Source organism: Amblyomma mixtum, chromosome 5 (assembly GCF_055824585.1).
Source record: "Amblyomma mixtum isolate Tamu chromosome 5, ASM5582458v1, whole genome shotgun sequence".
Lineage (NCBI taxonomy): Eukaryota > Metazoa > Arthropoda > Arachnida > Ixodida > Ixodidae > Amblyomma > Amblyomma mixtum.
In genome coordinates this window covers 97,464,044-97,481,974 of record NC_143016.1, presented here as the reverse complement: position 1 = coordinate 97,481,974, position 17,931 = coordinate 97,464,044, and the positions used below count along the sequence as shown (strand labels likewise).

Genomic DNA, 17,931 nt, shown 5'->3' with positions numbered 1-17,931 from the left:
GCTTTGCCTTGTTTTCTCCCTTTTGATGGAGTGCGCCAGAAAGCCTGATTTGACTCCAATAGCGCATTTGGCAGATTTGTAAAGAGCCATCGCAATAACATGCAGTAAATGAGCACACTGTGAAGCAAAGGGAAAAAGTGAGCGGCTTGAACACAAAATCACCAAGAAAATGCCATCACCATTGCCTCGCACTCACTTAAGCAACTCGTAGTTTTTCTCATTCAGCTTGTCAGCATTCTCCCGCCAGAACTTCTCCGAGCTGTGCACAGGCCCCCACTCGAGGCGGCCAGACTTGATCTCCGTGGCGTACTCATCAAAGGAACTGCAGCACGCATGTGAGGATAGTGAAGCTTCATGAAGCGTACCAAAGGCATGGATGTAAACATGCAGGTGAAGAAGCAATAAAAGTGCCTGCATAACGAGGAATTGGCATGCGCTATATTTACCTCGTCCAAACTGCGATATGACAGACGAGCAAATGACTTAGAAAACAACCTGGAAAATGGCTGCGCCTGTGCTTACAATGCAGCAAATAAAGTGGAAAATTTGGTCAAAATTTTTGTATTTCTATTTTTTTTAGCACTCCCTTCATCTATCTCGTGGTGAAAAATTATAGCAAAATGTGCGGTAAAAATTTAGAAAATGAGTTTTCTTTCATGTGTGGTTGTTGAAAACTATCAGCGAATTGCGACTCTGATGTTCCCAATGCATTGCAAATTCCATGGGTTTCCGACGACGGAGCACCGCCTTAGATTTTAATACCTTGTTTGCCTTTGATCACAAGATGATCAAAGGCAAACAAGGTATTAAAATCTAAGGTTGATCTTCTTCGCTTTCACTTTCTTTGTGATTGCTATCACTCATCCCTTCGGCATTTCATAACGAATGATAGTAGAATGATTTTGTTCGTTGCACATGATTCTTGAGACGTTTAGGAGTGCAATACAGCTCTCGCTTTCTTATGTTCACAAGCAATACTTTTTAGTTATTTTTGTGAGAAACATTTTCATGTAAAAATGCATTCCGAAGCTTAACTTATATTTCTATGAGCACTAGGCATCAAAAAAAAAGAAGTAAGCTTTATTGCACAATAATGGGCTCTGTAAACATGGTGACATAAAAACTTGCGCAGTTTCTTTGTAATTATTTAACGACCTGAGGATGACTTTACAAGGGTGCTAATTGTAATTACTCAAAAACTATCAAGCTTAACATACAATAAATTTCAAGAAATAAAACCCATTTCTGAAATCATCAGAAAAGTTGCATATCGGTGGCAAATTTACTTACAATTAAAGGCATAAATAACAAAGTTTTAACTGCCGCGTCCCCCCTTAATTTACCAGAATTTGATGAAAGCCAAATCCTTGGAACTAAAATGCAAGCAGCACCGTGCATGGAAGTAACAAGCAAGCATGTATCCTTGAGGTTTTGGTCTTCATGTGCCCTAATATAATTCCTCAGCAGCACTCAGGCCTGCTGCTTTCTTTTGAATTATGAGAGGAACCAGTGTGTATGTAACTTCAATGTAACAAAAAGCACACAGCCACCTTAGCTTCGCCATTCAGTGCAGCTGCACAATGTTGCAGGCACACTACACCAAGTGCTTCTACCATAGTAAAAGCTGTGAAAGGGGTTAGCTTGTTCTGCATAATTTTAATCATTCATCAGTTCATCCCTCTGGGTACAGGGTAGGGAGACGAGAACAGCTAAACCTATTCGTGTCCGGGTGAATGAATCTATGGTGAGCAAATTCACTTTAAATAAAAAGTAATGTTGTAACAGTATTTTGGCGAATGCAGAGGAAGAAAGAAGAATTTTGTGGCTGGCGGAGCAATAGCAAAGAATTTCATCCCAACAAATAGTACTATACACACGAGAAAATGTCTACCTTCTTTCATTGGTGCTTCCATATTATGAGGGTTCAAAGGGGGCAGGCTGACTTGCTACTTTTACAGGATTGAACATCTCGCAAAGAAACATCCCAATGCCACTAATGTACAATTCATTGTAATGCTATAGTCAATCGAATGCTGGAATTCTTCAGCTGCTGCTGTGGTGGCATCGCAGCGTTTTGAACTCAGATAATTTAAATGAAAGCTTAGGTTTCGCCAGAAACTTCTGTGCTTGAATGGGTGCCTACCCCCCTCTCAAATCAAGGAAAATGCAAAATTACTAATTCAAAACAGGCTGCCAGAGGCAAGGAGACCTACTTTTAAAAATTTTCCAGCTAAACTTAGTCTGGTGCATAACTAGCAAGCGTGGCACTATGCGTCAATGTCAAGTGCACAAGTGAGCCATGATGCGGCAACTGCCAAAAAGCTGCAGAGACTCTGGACAGCAATATAATTCGATGACGGCTATTATGTGAGAAGGTATCCATCAAAGAAGCACACATGATGGTGCCAAGAATTGTTATGATGTTATGTACGAAAGGACTAAGATGAATGAGGAGCATATCTGGATCTACTAGCCTGTTTCTCTATAATCTACATAATTTGGCCTACCAACAGAGTTGCCACAGCTACAGTGTTGAAAAAACAAAGGTAATGCGTAAGATTCCCAACAGACAACATGCCTACCAAAAGACACTGAGCTTATGTTTGATCTTCAAATAGTGCTCAGGGATACATCTCTGCATGAATCTTGAAACTAGCAATATGCTGTTTTTCAACTCTGCAAGGTAAGATGGGATGGAACATCGCTTATTGCAAATATCACAACCATAATCATGAAGCAGTTTGCCAAGAGTGCACGCATACAGTCTTCCCTTCAAGTAGCACTTCTATGTTCCTTCAGCCACAAACTCTGTGTACGAAATTCTTTAGTCTGCCTCCATCCTTCAATGAACAAACTAGTACTCACATTTTTCAGCAACGCAGTACCACAAACCCAAACTTCTCAATGCTGCGTAGTGAATGTGTGGTATAACCATGCTCATTCACCAGTCGCACATATGGTGAAGACTGCATGTGTGAACCTATGAAGAGCATCGGCACTGATGTCTAGAGGGACTCTCTTTAGTGCAGACTACGCTTACTTGAGAAAATTTTTGGCCCCCTTGGAGTGACCATTAAACCACCCATACAGCATAATGCCTCGATGTTCTTTCTCTCACGACAAAGGTCTTTTGACAACCTTGCAGATGCTCGTCTCCGTGACAGATCACCTTTGCTGTAAGCTACCTTTATACTGGAACCTGAAACGTCTGCAAATTATCCGTGGCTGCTCTACAGTTGTTACCTCATGTCCTGGACACTGCTGTTGAGCTTCTCCTCGAGGTACTCAATGTCTTCCACAAAGTCTGGATCCGGGGATTTCTTGCCCTGCCAGATCTCCAGCTGCTTGGACACCTTGCACTGCACCATGGCAATGGCGTTGTCTCGCCGGATCTCGTTCTCCTCGGGCTTCTCAATCAGGTTCTGCAGATTTCAAGAGCCAGCAGGAAGTGACCGGTCAAATGCTCGATTAGACAAATACTTGGCATCATGCACTGTTCAACCACAACTGCACAGGCACTTGATGTTCATGTGAGTGAGGAAGTTCTGGTAGAGATGACCAGCCACTAACAAAAACCAAAGTTGCAAGAACAATCCCAGTAAATCAAGTCCAAAGCATAGCTACTCAGATAAGTTTACTTTGTTCATAAAAATGACCACAGCAAACTATGTAACCAGAAAACAAAAACTGCACTACCTTTCCTTCATAATTTAGTGTAATGAGCCATAGGTAGAGGTCTAAACTTTTGCATAATAGCTATGTCGGAGACCAATGACTTAGAAAAATAATCTGCAGATTCAAGCATTTTATGTGGCAGATTAAAATCACTACCACGAAATTGCAACAGCAGCTCATTCCATGCTGTTAAGCTTTAGGACAAGCTTCTATTTGTGTGATATTTTCCACAATGGCCTTGGGGCATGTACCATATTTGCATCAATGCACCGACTAAGTCGCATGATGTACAAGCATTTGTTAACAGCATGGAATGCGCACAGCAAATACTGATTCTGAAGTTACCACCTTTAATAAATAAAAGAGATAACACGAAGGAGAAACCAAGAAACATATGAGAAAACAGCCCTCAAATCAGAAATTTCATTAAAGTGCAGACCATGCAACCATTATCGCAGCCCCCAGATAAAAAGTACTTTTCATCTGTTTTTCTCGTGCAGTCTCTGGCATTACTTGCAGAGCGCCTGGGGCCACACTACGGAATGACCTCTTTTAATAGTGATTTACTGCAAATATGTGGTACCCGCAGAAACAGATAAAATGAAAACAACTTGTCGTTAATTGAATAACCTTCAAAGTTCACATTGGAGTTTTGCTCAAGTGCCACATGTGATAAATGTGTGAGGTCACGGTGGAACCTCAAAAAAACACATAATTACCACAAAGACATTAATTTAAATTAATTTAACCTGAAATTAAAGTTTTAGTGCCAAAGTGCAGAATACTGTAAAGGTTAAGTTCAGTCTGTTTCATGCAAGCTCAAGTGAGATGAATTGTCGACAGACCCTGAATGTTGCCAGGATGATTCGTGCCACCTTCTCTTTTCCAGACTCGCTCAGAATGTCGGCCAGGATGGGTATGACGTTGTACCTGTAAGAGCAGACAGCGATCAGTGCATGCAGCCCGCCTTTATGTGATACCAACAAACCTGAATACCGTATTTATTCGAATCTAGGCCGACAGTTTTTTCAAAAAAATGAGATGTAGAACTCTTATGTCGGCTTAGATTCGAGGATTTTGTTTCGAGGTTTCATATTCGTAAAATACGAATAAATGTAGCACGCAGGTGGCGCCCCCACAAAACGCCAACGAAAGACAGCACTGTAGCCGTTGCTATCCGTAGCCGTTGCTATCTGTAGCCGTTGCTATCCGTAGCCGATACTGATCAAAGCACACATGAGCACTGGCTGCCATTTTGGCCTTGTTCTGTTCTCGTGCGGTGGCGTGAGCACATCCGCAGCAGTGAAGTTTTCGTGCGTGGTTTTTATCACCAACACCATGGCACCAAACAGGCGGTGCCATTATAGTGCCGCCTTCAAGCAGAAAGTTATACTTGCTGCAGAGCAGTCGTCAAATCTTCAAGCCGGGCGGGACTTTGGCGGCTGATCCCGGGCTGGCGTTGCATATGTCTCCTCGCCCAAACGCCAGCTCGGGATCAGCCTGAGCGGGTTCCTGGCAATAAATGTCGTTTGCGTGCTGTACCTCTTGTTCGCAGTTGTTTTTTCGGCCGGCCTACAATCGAGGTAATTTTTTTTTTTTTTCTGTGACCTTCAACTTTCGGGTCTCGGCTTAGAATCGTGGCCGGCCTAGATTCGAGTAAATACGGTAAATATAATAAAATTTGCAAAGTAGCACAATGCTTTGTCTTTCCACATCACTGACACCAAGGACCATAAATTTGTTCTAAGAGAAATAATTTTATAATGCAGTTTTGGTTTAATCAACCCTTTGCAGGTTTTATACACAGTGGTGGCCTTTGCAAGAGGCAAATGAATGCAATAAAGGATTGCATAGGTTTCATTTGATAGCTATCTCGATGAGCTAAAAGGTCCCAAGTAGTGTACTTTCTGGTCTACAAGTCGTAGCTGTGTATAAGTTACACCCCACCTCATACAGAAAGCTTTCCGGTCTATAAGCCACACCGTACAAACAGCAGCTTTCCAAAAAAAAATCGCACATAAGTCACACTGTTGCTAAAGACGACCACCAAATCTAGCCTCTGTAGTGTTATCACCACTTTTACGCAGCAAATTTACCAGTGTCCATGAGCCAATTGTCATCACCATCAACTGAGTCCAGACCACTACTACACAAAGTCCTTTCCCAAGCATAACTGTAAGGTGCAATTAAGGCATGTTGCTGCATGTGTCAGAAGAATGAAGTATTTGCAGAGGCTAACACCTTTCCACGCCACTGCCCATTTCTGCGTCAGCTAGGCGCAAAGAACGAGGAAACACACAGTTCAGTTTGATATTGAAGAATGGCGCACCTTGACAGCAGAAAACAGAAAATGAAGCAAAGTTCAATCTACCTGTACCTCATGTTTTGGCTAACATTCTGCAACATTCAAAATAAACAGAATTATCAACATCCCATGCTATGTTCAGCTGTGCATCAGCACTGGTGCAGATAAGTTACTTTGTCATTCAGCTGCACAAAATAGGTTCATTTCATCTTTACTGTAAGTGTGGTGTTTATCAAAAGCCCTCTTGTGAGATCTGACCAGGGGTAATTAGACGGTCATCACATGCCATGGCTTATCAGTGAAAGCAGAGTTCTATGTCTTGGTTTCATGTCGTTAAGTCTTGGCACACTTTCTGTAATGCATTTGACCGAACTCAGTTCCAACAAACCATTCATACAGCACATGCTAAATTGCAAATTGTGAATTGCGGGCTTTAACAAACTGAAGCAAGATACGGGATATGAGGGACGCCGCATAGCGGAGGACTCCGGATTAATTTCAACCGCCTGGGTTTATAAACGCATATTGGCAGTGCAGAGCACATAGACATTCTGTATTTCGGCTAAATCAATATATGACTGCCATGGCCGGAATCGAACCCATGACCTTGGTATCAATAGCCAAACGCTACAGTCACCGAGCCACCACAGCAGGTTACTATCATAGAGCGAATGCATACTGTTTAATAAGTTCAGTTTTTGTGGCAAATGAGTAGGATAAGCTGAAGCATTAATTTAGCATTGATATGTTGTAGAGAGTCTCCCTATTCTTCTGGCTAGGTAGGATGGCCAGAAAGTGTAACTTGATTCATGTGGCCATGAGAAGATAAAAGGGGAGCATGGAGAAACCCCTTCCTTCCAGCAAGAACCCTTCTGCTGAACTACTGAATTCAGATCCCCTTCTTCAGTGAAAAATTTCCAAAAAATGCATCGTAGTATGGGACCTGCGTGCCCTAGCCACCCTCTCGAAGACGAAGGTTTAACTGCAAAAAAGGGTTAGGACAACACACAGGGTCACACGTGACACTTAGAAGTGCTTCTAAGTGTCATGCGTGCTCCTTCATACTGTCCTAACCCTTTCACGCAGTTACACTCTTCATCAGTATGAACCAAGTAGCCCGGCAAACTTTATTACCCTCTAGGAGTTGCTCATAAATGTGCCCCATGTAAAAAAAAGAGACGACTTATCTACCAAATTAATAGAAGTATAGGGCCTTACTTGCTCATCTTCTTGGCCAAGTCCACGTTGAAGGTGAGAACCCAGAGGCAGAAGGTAAGCTGGTACTGGATCTGGAAGTTCACTCGACCTGCCAGCACTGTCACGATGCTGCAGACAAGAAAGCAAAAATCAGCAAAGAAAGGGTCAATACCCATAATGTGTCTGTAAGGTCGTCGCTTGTACCCGCTTGTACGCGTTTCTTTTGCTTGTGTTTTTTTTATAGAGTTACGTCCCAAGCCGCTTCGCCAGGATGCCGAGCATCCCGGGCGGGGAGGAAACTTTTGTTTGTCTTTTGTACGCTGTTTGGAGTTCTGTTTCGTACAGCAGTACCCCCGAGCCGCGTCGGCGGGGCGCCGCGCGCCTTCGGGGGCGGAGCTTTTGTTTGTCTTTTGTTTGTCGTGCGGAGCGGGCCCCCTGGACGGACCGCGCGTTCATCACCCGCATTTTGAGGTGTTTGTTTCCGCGGGTGGACTCGCACTTCGCGTGGAGTGAGCATTGAGTGTGCTACTGGTTTTGTTGGGTCTCGTTCTAGCACCGACATGTAAGGCGCCGTGTGTCTCCGTAGACGGCGCCGCTTCGCGCATGTACGGGGCTGCCCGGAGCAGGGCTGCCCGTTGTCCCCTCTTCTGTATATGTTGTACGCTGCAGGGGTGGAGCGCAAGCTGTTGGACGCGCAGTTGGGGTTCACTCTAAGCTACATCAGCGGTGGTGTAAAGGACCGATGGATATTGCCAGGCCTAGTCTTCGCCGATGATGTAGTATTAATGGCAGAGACAAATGCGGAGCTCCAGGCCCTCATCAACATATGCGCTGAAACCATGGCACCACTTGGCCTGAGCTTCAACTCAAAGAAGTCGGCGGTGCTGTGTTTTTCAGCGCCGCTGGACGCCGAGCAGCCGGTCCACTTACCTAATGGGGACGTCCTCGAGATGGCAACAGAATACCGTTACCTCGGCATTAGGTTCAGCACGCAGCCAGAATATGCAGCAAGACATGAGGAGCACTTGAAGCAAGCTTCGCAGCGAGCGGGAAACATACTGCGAAGGCGGTGCCTATGGGGCTGCAATCGGTTTGTTATGGTCCGCGAGCTGTGGAAAGCAGTGCATGTGCCCGCATTGTCATTTGCGAACGCAGTTATCTGCGTGACATCGCCCACAAGGGAATGGCTTGAGCGTGGTCAACGAGCGGTGGGACGCCTGGCGCCGGGGTGCCATGGGCGGGTGGCTAATGAGGCTGTGCAGGGAGACCTCGGTTGGTCTACCTTCGAGGCTCGCGAGGCAAGAAGCAAAATAGCCTACGACGGCAGGCTGCGCCTGATGCACAAAAACAGGTGGGCGCGCAGAGTCTTTGACTATGTAAGTCAAAACTGCCTGCGGACCACATGGGTGAAACGGCTCCAACACCTTCGTCGCAAGTTCGGCTTCTTCAGTAATGAAGTACAAGCCGACAGCGCGAGGAAATGGGCCAAAGCAGTTGATGCCCAAGTGCGTGCGCAGGAGCGAGAGGCGTGGAGGACTGCCATGGAAGGGAAGTCGACGCTGGAAGTGTACCGGGCAGCCAAGCAGGACATCTGCGTCGAGAGCTTCTACGACAACAGTGTAGGCAGCCGCCTGTTGTTTGAGGCACGCGCGGGCGCCATGCCAACGCTTGTGTATCGCAAGCGCTTCGACAATACAGTCGAATGCACCCAGTGCAGAGCCTGCGGAGAGCACGACGAAACAACGGAGCACATCGTCCTACTCTGCGAGAAGCTGCCAACGCCACCGCACGAGGGCGCTACGCTTCCGCAGGCGCTGGGTTTCCGTTCTGCGAACAAGGGCTGCACGGCGGATGCGGCAAACCAGGCGGCGGTTGCAGCGACGAAGCGCCGATTGACAGAGTGGTGGACGCTGGTGCGACACTAGAACAGTACTGTTTCGTCGGTATTTGCGTGTGTGTTTGCCGCTTCGCGTTTGACAGTGGGGTTTTTATGGGTGTGTATATCCAGCCGGGGCACCTTTGGTTGGCGCCCACCCGTTACAAAGGGAAGGCTACATCATCATCATCATCATCATCAACACGGGGCTCGGACGCCTTCGACAAACCACACCCCGCACATCTGTTAGGTGCCTGGGTTTGCGTTGCTTTTCTTTACTGGATGTCGGAGCCACTGGTCGTAAATTTGCGCTTCTCCTCGGGAATGAGTTTCCTAACTTGCGGACCGGGGCCCAGATGCGCCGGCGTCCCAGCCCCGTCCGTGGTACATGGATTCCACGAAACCGGGGGAAAGTGCCCTTGGGAATATGAGAGCGCTGAAAGAATGATTGTTTTTGTGGAAGAAGCCCAGCCACGGCCGTGAACTCTGAGCGGGCGGCAGTTGAGGTCGGAGCTCGGTAGGAGACGGACTTCCTCCCGCATGCTTGCTTAGGACGACGGACTGTCCTAAGTCCAGGGGCGGCCCAGCTCAGTTATTCTTTTCTATGCTGCTGTCATCATTATAACTGTACTGTACCTTTCTGTTGTAATCAAGTGTTAATTAAAAGTGTTCTCAGTTAATCCGGCCAATTCGAGAGGTTCATTGGGCGAAACAGGGAAACGGGACCTACTAAGAAGAAAGAAGAATCTACAAGCAATAACGAGTGAAGAAGATGAGAGAAGGAAAGAACAACGAACAAAACAGAAAAACAGAACAACACCTTAAAGTTTTACTGTGTCTTTACCTTAATTTTGAACCTTGTGCACAATGGCATCAAACAAGTAGCATTGTACACACTGCAGCTTTGAGAATGCTACAGTGCTTTGTGTTACAAAATGCAACGTAATCATTGTGAGAAAGCCCAAAGCCAGAATGTAGTAGGGGAAGGGAAGAATGAAGCCAGGAAATAGACCATGTGGCCAATGCAAACTTTGCTTTTAAAAAAGTTTTACAGCGGAGACGACAACAAGCAAAGAAAGAAAGTGTAAGTGTGCTGAATAGGTATATCTAGGACAAGATTCTGGGCAAATTGTTTTTTTTTGGTTCCCAGACTTAACTGCAGAGCAAAAGAAACGCTCACGAAGCTAATCTTGCCTGCACTTCATAAATCAGGCCTAAAAATAAACTGTACCAGCAAGCAATTTCGCGTCTCATGTGCCTTCCTCTGCAAACACAAAGTGAACAAGGGAGGGGGAAGTCTCAGCGAGCTTGCCAACGTTTCGACAAGTGGACTTCTCAAAGAGGACGGAGACAAGTCCTCTTGCCAAAATGTTCCCAAGCACCTTGAGGCTTCCGCCTCCCTTGTTCACTTTGTGTTCGCAAGAAACCCATCCACTTGCCCTCGCTCTACGATGGACTCCTTCGTGAATGTTTTTTTTTTTTTATGCTGCAGTTATATCCAATAAGCTATAAGACCATTAAGGGAAAAGCTAAAAGCTGCAGGTATGAGCAGCTAAACTAAAACTAAGGTAAGCATATGTGTGCCATGTCCGAAGTAGATCATCATCTGACAAGCTTTCACCCAACTGCCCATTTGTGCGCAGTTCCTGCACAGACAATGGCGCTTCCGTTTTCCTATGCCTTCTCCTCAATACACAAATGTGCTTATTAAGCACGCTGAAAAAACACTGTGCAAGAAAAACAGTGCAGTGCAAGGCAAGATGCAAGGAAGAAATGTCCGTGAACAAGAGATGGTAAGTGCTGCCTTAACTCCGCATGTTTATGCACCAATTTCGACAGAACTTCGTTTTATAGGAAGAGCCATCCAGCCCAAGTTTCCCTGCTTTGCTCATAGCACTATGTTCAGCGGTCCTTTCCTGGCATTTAACCAAAACCTGAGTTACAGCATTATAAACAAAGAGGCTTTCAAGTGTGGCTCCATTAATGTGGCTCCATTAAAGCCTCTCATTTAGACAAAAAAAGTTCAACCCAACTACAAAGGCCTCTTTGTGGCAAAATGACACCCTTACAAATGTTCTACTGCATGAGTGAACTGATATGACAGTTTGAAATGTACCATCGGCATAAAATGAAAAGTGAACAGGATAACTCAGACCCAACAGTAAGATAAAACTTAGCTGCTGAGGAAGAAATACAGGCAGGATCAGTTAACACTTCCATATAGCAGACTTTAAATCATCGAAGAGAAAATTAAGTGCACGAATGTTCAGTCTCCCTCGTTTTGCCATCTCCTCGTTTTGCCGTTTCATTTCATGTTAACAGCACATGACATTAAACCTTCCAGCAACGGCATCTATGATTGTGCACTCCACTTCTAAAACTTTTTACGCAGGGTTCAGAGCAGTTTTAATTCTAGCTACATTTAAAAACCCTGCTGGACAGAATGGCAGGGCCCTTTTGTGTGCAGAAAAAGATCACTTTTCAAAAACAAGAAATAAAGACGGACATCACAGTTCTATGGTGTGCCTAGGAAGTGCTATCTGGTGCTGCAACTTTTTTCTTCTCTCACGCAGTGAAATATTTTAATAAAGGACACTGTAGCTGAGTTTTCATTGTAGAAACAGCTTCAGACGTTAAAAAAATAATCAATTGAGCATAACTTTTTTTTTCTAAAGAACAGAGTTGGAAATCCATGATCGTGGAAGTGAGCAGAGTGCCTTAAAGGTTTTGGGTCGTTCATGTTATTTGTGTGAAATAGAGAACCCCAAACAAACACACACAAATTTTCAGATTTTTCTTGACAGTAGAAAATAATGAACGCCTGAAATTTCTAACATTCATGTATATGTAAAGCTTGCACTAGGGATGACATCTGTGCAGCTTACACAAACAAGAAAGCTCAGAGGCTGGTGCAAATTTTTTTTTTTTTCACAACACCATACTTCTTCCAGAAAACATCTAGTGCCCATTTTCTGTACATAATTAAATGTCTGCTGCTCTACAACAGAATTTTCTACAATCTATGATGGCATTATTATGTCCCAAGCGGTCCAGAAAAGGACATAAAAATTCCAGAATGGCATATGAAAGCACACTGTTGTACACACTATGGCTCTAACTTTAGTTTTATTAGTAAAAATACCACAGTCTTGAAATTTCGCTTTACAGTTTGCTGAACCCACCCAGTGTGAGTTCAGTGTAACAAACACTCTTGTCACAGACATGTATGCTGCAAAGAAGCCTTCTTAAGAGTCTGCACACATGAAAAGGCCAAAACAACCTTGCAGAAGCACATGCTAATATATTGGACCATACTCACGTCGATATGCCGTCAATGGCAACAAAGGCCAGCCTGTACTCATTGATCCTCAACATCATCTGCAGGCACCTTGCCACTGATTGAATGTAGTCGTTGTTCTGGACACAAAAAATAAATCAACATTAAAGCACTCAGCAATGTTTTATAACCAACTTGAAAAGTGACATAATGCAATCACATTTAATAACTTAATAAACGCTTTAAAACAGCACGAACAGGACACGGGACGAAGAAAGGGAATGGAAGAAGGAAACAGCGCTCGTGTTCTACGCTTCCGTCTTCGTCCGTGTCCTGTTCGTGCTGTTCTAGATCATTTATTAAGTTCAGCTCTAAGAACATGCATGCAGAAAATTGAAACATTGATAGTTTTTGTGACTTCGCTTAAATAAAATTTTGAAAGCTACCATGCAGGATTGAACAGGGGTGTAAAAGACAGCCTTGCGTGAATATTTTATGGCACAACATTTTGACGACAGCTTGGTAGTAATAACAATTAAAACACAAGTTCGTCCTAGGCTGCATTCAATATGAAAACACTGAACCAGTACACTATTGGAGATGACAGGAACAGAAGTTGTGTATTGCTTGCCATGAGGAAAAGTAGCAAGTGCACAGCGCAATAATGAGTTCTGGCATGCAGCACGAAGAAAGCACCTATCTGATGAGGAAAGGAAAAGTACTTTTTGCTTTTAATTCCTTGAAGCAATGGACAAGAAAATTTCCACCTCAAACGATGAATGAGCTGCACACATAACCAACAGTCAAATGCACACACTTTGTGCAGGTCCTAATGACTGCAAAAAAGATCTTGCACCGTACATCTTGCTCTCTTGGCTCACAGCATTGTAATGGTGAGATTTCCAATACTTTGCAGAAAAGCAGCACTAAAGTGTCCCCTCCAGCAAGTGCTCATAGCCTTCTGATTAGAAAGCTGTGCCACCTACCGGCATTCGAAGCTGGTCCTTGAGCCAAGTGAGGTAGTGCTGCAGGTCGGAGCCCTCCATCAGCTCCCGGCTCCAGCAGGCGATCTTGGCAATGATGCGACTTGTCTGGCAGCCAGGGACAATGAGGACAAAGCATGAGCGCACCAGGTTAATCAAGACACCTGGTACCACAGCTCCAGGAGCACCATAATGCAGTAGTACGTTCACTCCAACACAAATTCAAACAGGCGCATGAAAATGCCCATAGCATAGTTGTATGACTTGAATGCTTGAATTACTTGGATGCTGTCTAATGCATGGCAATGATCAATCAAATAAACCTACAATGCAATGCATGATGAAAACAGTCACTATTTCTGGTTATCAAGATGTCAATTTTTTTAATGTATTAACTTCCCATAATGAGAGCACCCTCAAAATTTTTGCTAAATTTTGGACAAAGAAGTGCATCTAGCATGCAAGAAAATATGGTACATTTCATGGTTTGAGCTACCCTCGCTTCAGCCTGCCAACAGCAAACGGGTAGCTGCGCAAGACCTTACCTGCTCTAACTGCATGAGCGGTAGGTTTCAAGGAAAACAAAGCTTTAAATAGAAAAGATGGCATGCAACTACCGGCAACCTGTTGAGTGCACCATGTGAAAGGACTCCATGCAAAAGGCATTGTTGAACCTAGCAAGCATAACACATCAGAAAGTAATAATTATCAACCTTAGCTACTTTCTCAGCTTCACATAACAAAAAAAATCTCATAACTGGGTCAATATCAGTTGGGAAAATGTCATCAGTTTCTTTACACTGCTGCCATTTGCGAGTCCTGAAATGACAAAATGCACTAGGTACAAATTCTGACATGCTCCATACCATGTTAATGATGAAGCCATCTGGGCGGTTCAGCAAGGTCAAAAACTGGGTCCAAACCGACTCTTTTTTCTTGCGGGCATATTCCTTGAAGATCTCAACACGTGACTTGTCTTCCTGCAATACACAAAGGTGCCATATTTACATTAATAGAAAACGAGGGCATATTGTAGCTCAATACTCAATATCGCAAATCAATCCCGTAAGACTAACCCTGGTACTTACAAATATACATGCGGGATTAGCCTTACAGAGGCCTGTCGGCAAATGCTCTGCCTAAGTCACTGATTTAAGAGCGTGCGTCCCTACCACTGACCCATAAGACCAGTGTTCTCTGAAAACTTCAGCAGTGATCATGACACTAATTGTCGCTTGGTTCGGGAGCCCTCAGGTTACACGATGTGTGAGACGCATCACAGAGAGATGCATAGAAACACTAAAGACAGTGCCTATCCAAGGCCACTACATGCAGTTTTGTTCAGTAGTGAATTCAAATTACTTAGATAGGCTACACTCAAAATTAGAAGCAGGTAAAAGTGACTACTGTTGCCTGGCATCTACTACACAATTATTGGCACTGAAACACCTAAAAAGCATGCAACACAGAATATCTGTAAATTACACTGGTTTTTTGTTAATAACCACCACTAATCCTCACTTTTACCTGTAGTCATTTGTGCGCGGGTATTACTTCAAAGCAGATTATAGCTTTATTCAGCTAGATTTGGTGCTTTAATTGCTTTCATTTTAAAAAACTCTGCCTCTCCCGTAACCGAGAGTAGAGTAAGCATGAAATGTTTACGGGCACAACACATTGGTTGTAGATGGTACTAGTCAAAATCTTGAAATGGGTCTAGTGTTCAACACACCACACCACACACACTGTGCACTGGTCCATGTGGACGGAATTGTTTCCTGTGAGTGTCTGGGAAATCTCTTCCACCCTGCCTCATCAGCTATATCCGTTTTTTTTCAGGCTCCATTGCTCGGCTTAATCAGCTGTGACGGTGGCGGCATTGAAATGCAGGACGATGCAGAAGCGTATGCAGACACGACGAGACGCAGGCCTGACAAGAATGTATATGCAGCGCATTCGAATACTCCGCGAGCGTGTATACATTTGCCTGCCAAAGGGGGAAATGTCATGAGCTGAAGGCCCAGCAGCCGGTCTTTTACATGCGTGAGTGTGGGACCGCAGTGCCATCCTTGGGGACAGCGCAGAAGCAGTTTTTCCGCCCAAAGCCCTTCTCGCCCTGGAGCTTCCCTCTTGCTCTAAGTGGCCCTCTCTCTTAGAGAGTCTCGTTAAATCTTGTACGGTGCCCGGATGCTCTCGTTTTAGCTCCCGGATGTGTGGAATTCAGTGCCTGGATGAGTGGAATTCAGTGCCCGGATGCTGGCTCTCGGTCTCGGCGTGACGTCACCACACTGCCGACAACGGGAGCTAAAAGCATTTCATGCTTAAAACGTTTATTTTTTCACTGAATTAGCCAATGCACAGCACCACTTGCGTGAGCAAACCTGTGCTCCAGTGACTACCAGAAATAAATAAGAGCGAAAATTGATGAAGGGATGCAGTATATTATACCTGGAGCATCTCATCAATCAGGATGAGGATGTACTGAATTGTCTGGTCACGCGAGATGTGTCCTAACATGTTGAAGAAGGTCTTGGCTGACTGAAGCCGCTGTTGCTTGAGCAGGTTGGCCCTGCTCTCCGGTGTTGACTGGTCCAGGGCCACGATGAAGTTGTAGTCCTCCTGGGTGATCATCTGGCTCCTGCACAACACACATCGCAGTGCAGCCTATTGGCAAAATGAAGAAGTTCCGAATCTGCATCAGTCTAGAGCTCGAAGGCTCTCTGCCTGGTTGACCAGTTAACAGATGAAATTTTTAACAGCGTTGGAAAACTCAAGAGAATTATCACAACACCCGGGACACGCTCTCACACGTGGGACTCAGGTAACTGATTGCCTAGATATGTATTTAAAAAAAAAGAAGGTAATGGTTCGATTTGAACAAAGCACGAGCATGTGCCGGCTGTTGGAAAGATAGTGTCTTAAAGAGCTGGGCTATTTAAAACTAACTAAATCCGAGCCAAGGTGACAGGCTCCGAATCATAAAACTAGTTAGTTAGTTAGCTGTAGTGATTTTAATGGCGCAAAAGCAACTGAGGCTATGATGCGCCAAACACAAGGTTAGAGTTTTTGTTAAATGTGACGCTTTTTATACGAATCATAAAACTGTATTTTGAGAAGTTGTATTCGCTTACCGGCATGCAATTCAAGAGGCTCATGCCAGTATCCTGAACTCAACATGCTGCACACGGCGTGGCATCACTGAGCCTGTGTTTTCTTCATAGATTTTCATAGTCTTATATCATTCATATGAAGAATCCAGGCGGCTTATAATGCAAGAGCCTTCTGCGGTGCCTCAAACACGGCTATCAAAAGCGATTCGTCACAAGAAACTGCAATCGAGTAACAACGCAAGGATATGCATGAAACTGCAATCGAGTAACAACGCAAGGATATGCATGCAGTTACATATGTGACCAGAAAAACATTTTTACTCACTGAAGGTAGGACTGCCAATTGACTCTTTGCTGCCGTATTTCGTTCGCTCTTTGGTGAAGAACACTGGTTGCAGCCACCACACCTAAGAAGGACAAGACAAGCGCATCGTCACGGTAATGTTTCTGGTGCGAAAACGAAAGTGAAGTAGGCATCAAGTGTTCGCATCCAACAAGCTATGATAATGTCTTACTCAAAACATTTGGCCTACAAGATAGTTACGCTCTTATCTTTCCACGTAAAGCGCTGTAAATGCACAAACGCACATGAAAACACATTTTTATTACCAAAACGGTTCCATTTGATTGCAGTGGTTTAGCAATCGGTTGGGCATGTGAAGGCGTGCTTAAAATGCAGAAATTGCAAGAAATACTTCAGCAAGACTTAGCTCGTTACACAACGGTACCGCGAATTCAACAAAAAAGTCAATCGCAAGCGTTTACAACGAGAATCGCACTTTCTGCGGCGGTTCTTCATCGACCGCGATAACCGTGATAATGCGCTCACCGGAACAAAATATACGAATGCAGAGGATGTATTAATAAAGAAAGGCTTCAAGTGAAGTTACGAACCTCCTTTTTCGAAATCATCCGGCAATCCCGTCAAAACGGAACCTATATCCGCACTCAAAGACATTTTTTAGTGCGGGTACTGGAAACAGCAGCAGACGTCACGTGAGGCCGCAGCGACACGGCACACCCCGCTCCTGAGCGGAAATCAAATCCTAGGAGGGCACCGCAACTGCGAGGGCTTGTTTGCAGCTTACAAACGGCGCGGTATACGATGGTTAGGATAAAACCTCAAACAAACTTGCCGAACCCGTGCCTGCACGAAACAAGCGGCAATAAACACGAACTGACGGTGCTCCGACTACGCTAAGCACCAGTCAGCTGACGGCCACTTTTGGCGGCGTAGTCGTGCGGTAGCGCTGGCTTCGAGTCAAAAACAATAACGACATATTTTTCTCGCAAAACCACTCACATCATATATAAATCTAGTGCGTTTTTGTAACGTATTAATATTAGTTGCTTTAAGCGGCTATTTATCATTAAAGTAACATCGGCTGCAAGCCCAAAGTTGGCGCCAAATTCAAATGCGTGATCTGAGTACCGACATCTCAAGCGTAACTGCGATATCACCCGCAATAAACTGAAGTTACTTCTGTGAAGAAATGTGATCGTGTTTG

General features: G+C 44.5%; 1 protein-coding gene across 2 annotated transcripts in view; it reads right to left on the bottom strand.

The window, feature by feature from the left end:
* VhaSFD (V-type proton ATPase subunit VhaSFD) overlaps nucleotides 1–17,931 on the bottom strand; it is a 41,388-nt gene that overhangs the window by 5,701 nt on the left and 17,756 nt on the right. The window contains exons 1-10 of one of the 2 annotated variants that reach the window (XM_089545635.1): nucleotides 17,318–17,664; nucleotides 16,749–16,830; nucleotides 15,762–15,951; nucleotides 14,180–14,293; nucleotides 13,317–13,421; nucleotides 12,373–12,470; nucleotides 7,199–7,306; nucleotides 4,521–4,605; nucleotides 3,244–3,422; nucleotides 197–322 (exon numbers count right to left, since the gene is read on the bottom strand). In XM_089545635.1, coding sequence (XP_089401761.1) covers nucleotides 197–322; nucleotides 3,244–3,422; nucleotides 4,521–4,605; nucleotides 7,199–7,306; nucleotides 12,373–12,470; nucleotides 13,317–13,421; nucleotides 14,180–14,293; nucleotides 15,762–15,951; nucleotides 16,749–16,830; nucleotides 17,318–17,381 — 1,151 coding nt within the window. In that variant the 5' untranslated portion in view covers nucleotides 17,382–17,664. Of the gene's footprint in view, nucleotides 1–196; nucleotides 323–3,243; nucleotides 3,423–4,520; nucleotides 4,606–7,198; nucleotides 7,307–12,372; nucleotides 12,471–13,316; nucleotides 13,422–14,179; nucleotides 14,294–15,761; nucleotides 15,952–16,748; nucleotides 16,831–17,317; nucleotides 17,665–17,931 lie in introns of those variants that run through there. The other variant, XM_089545634.1, reaches the window with a different exon arrangement.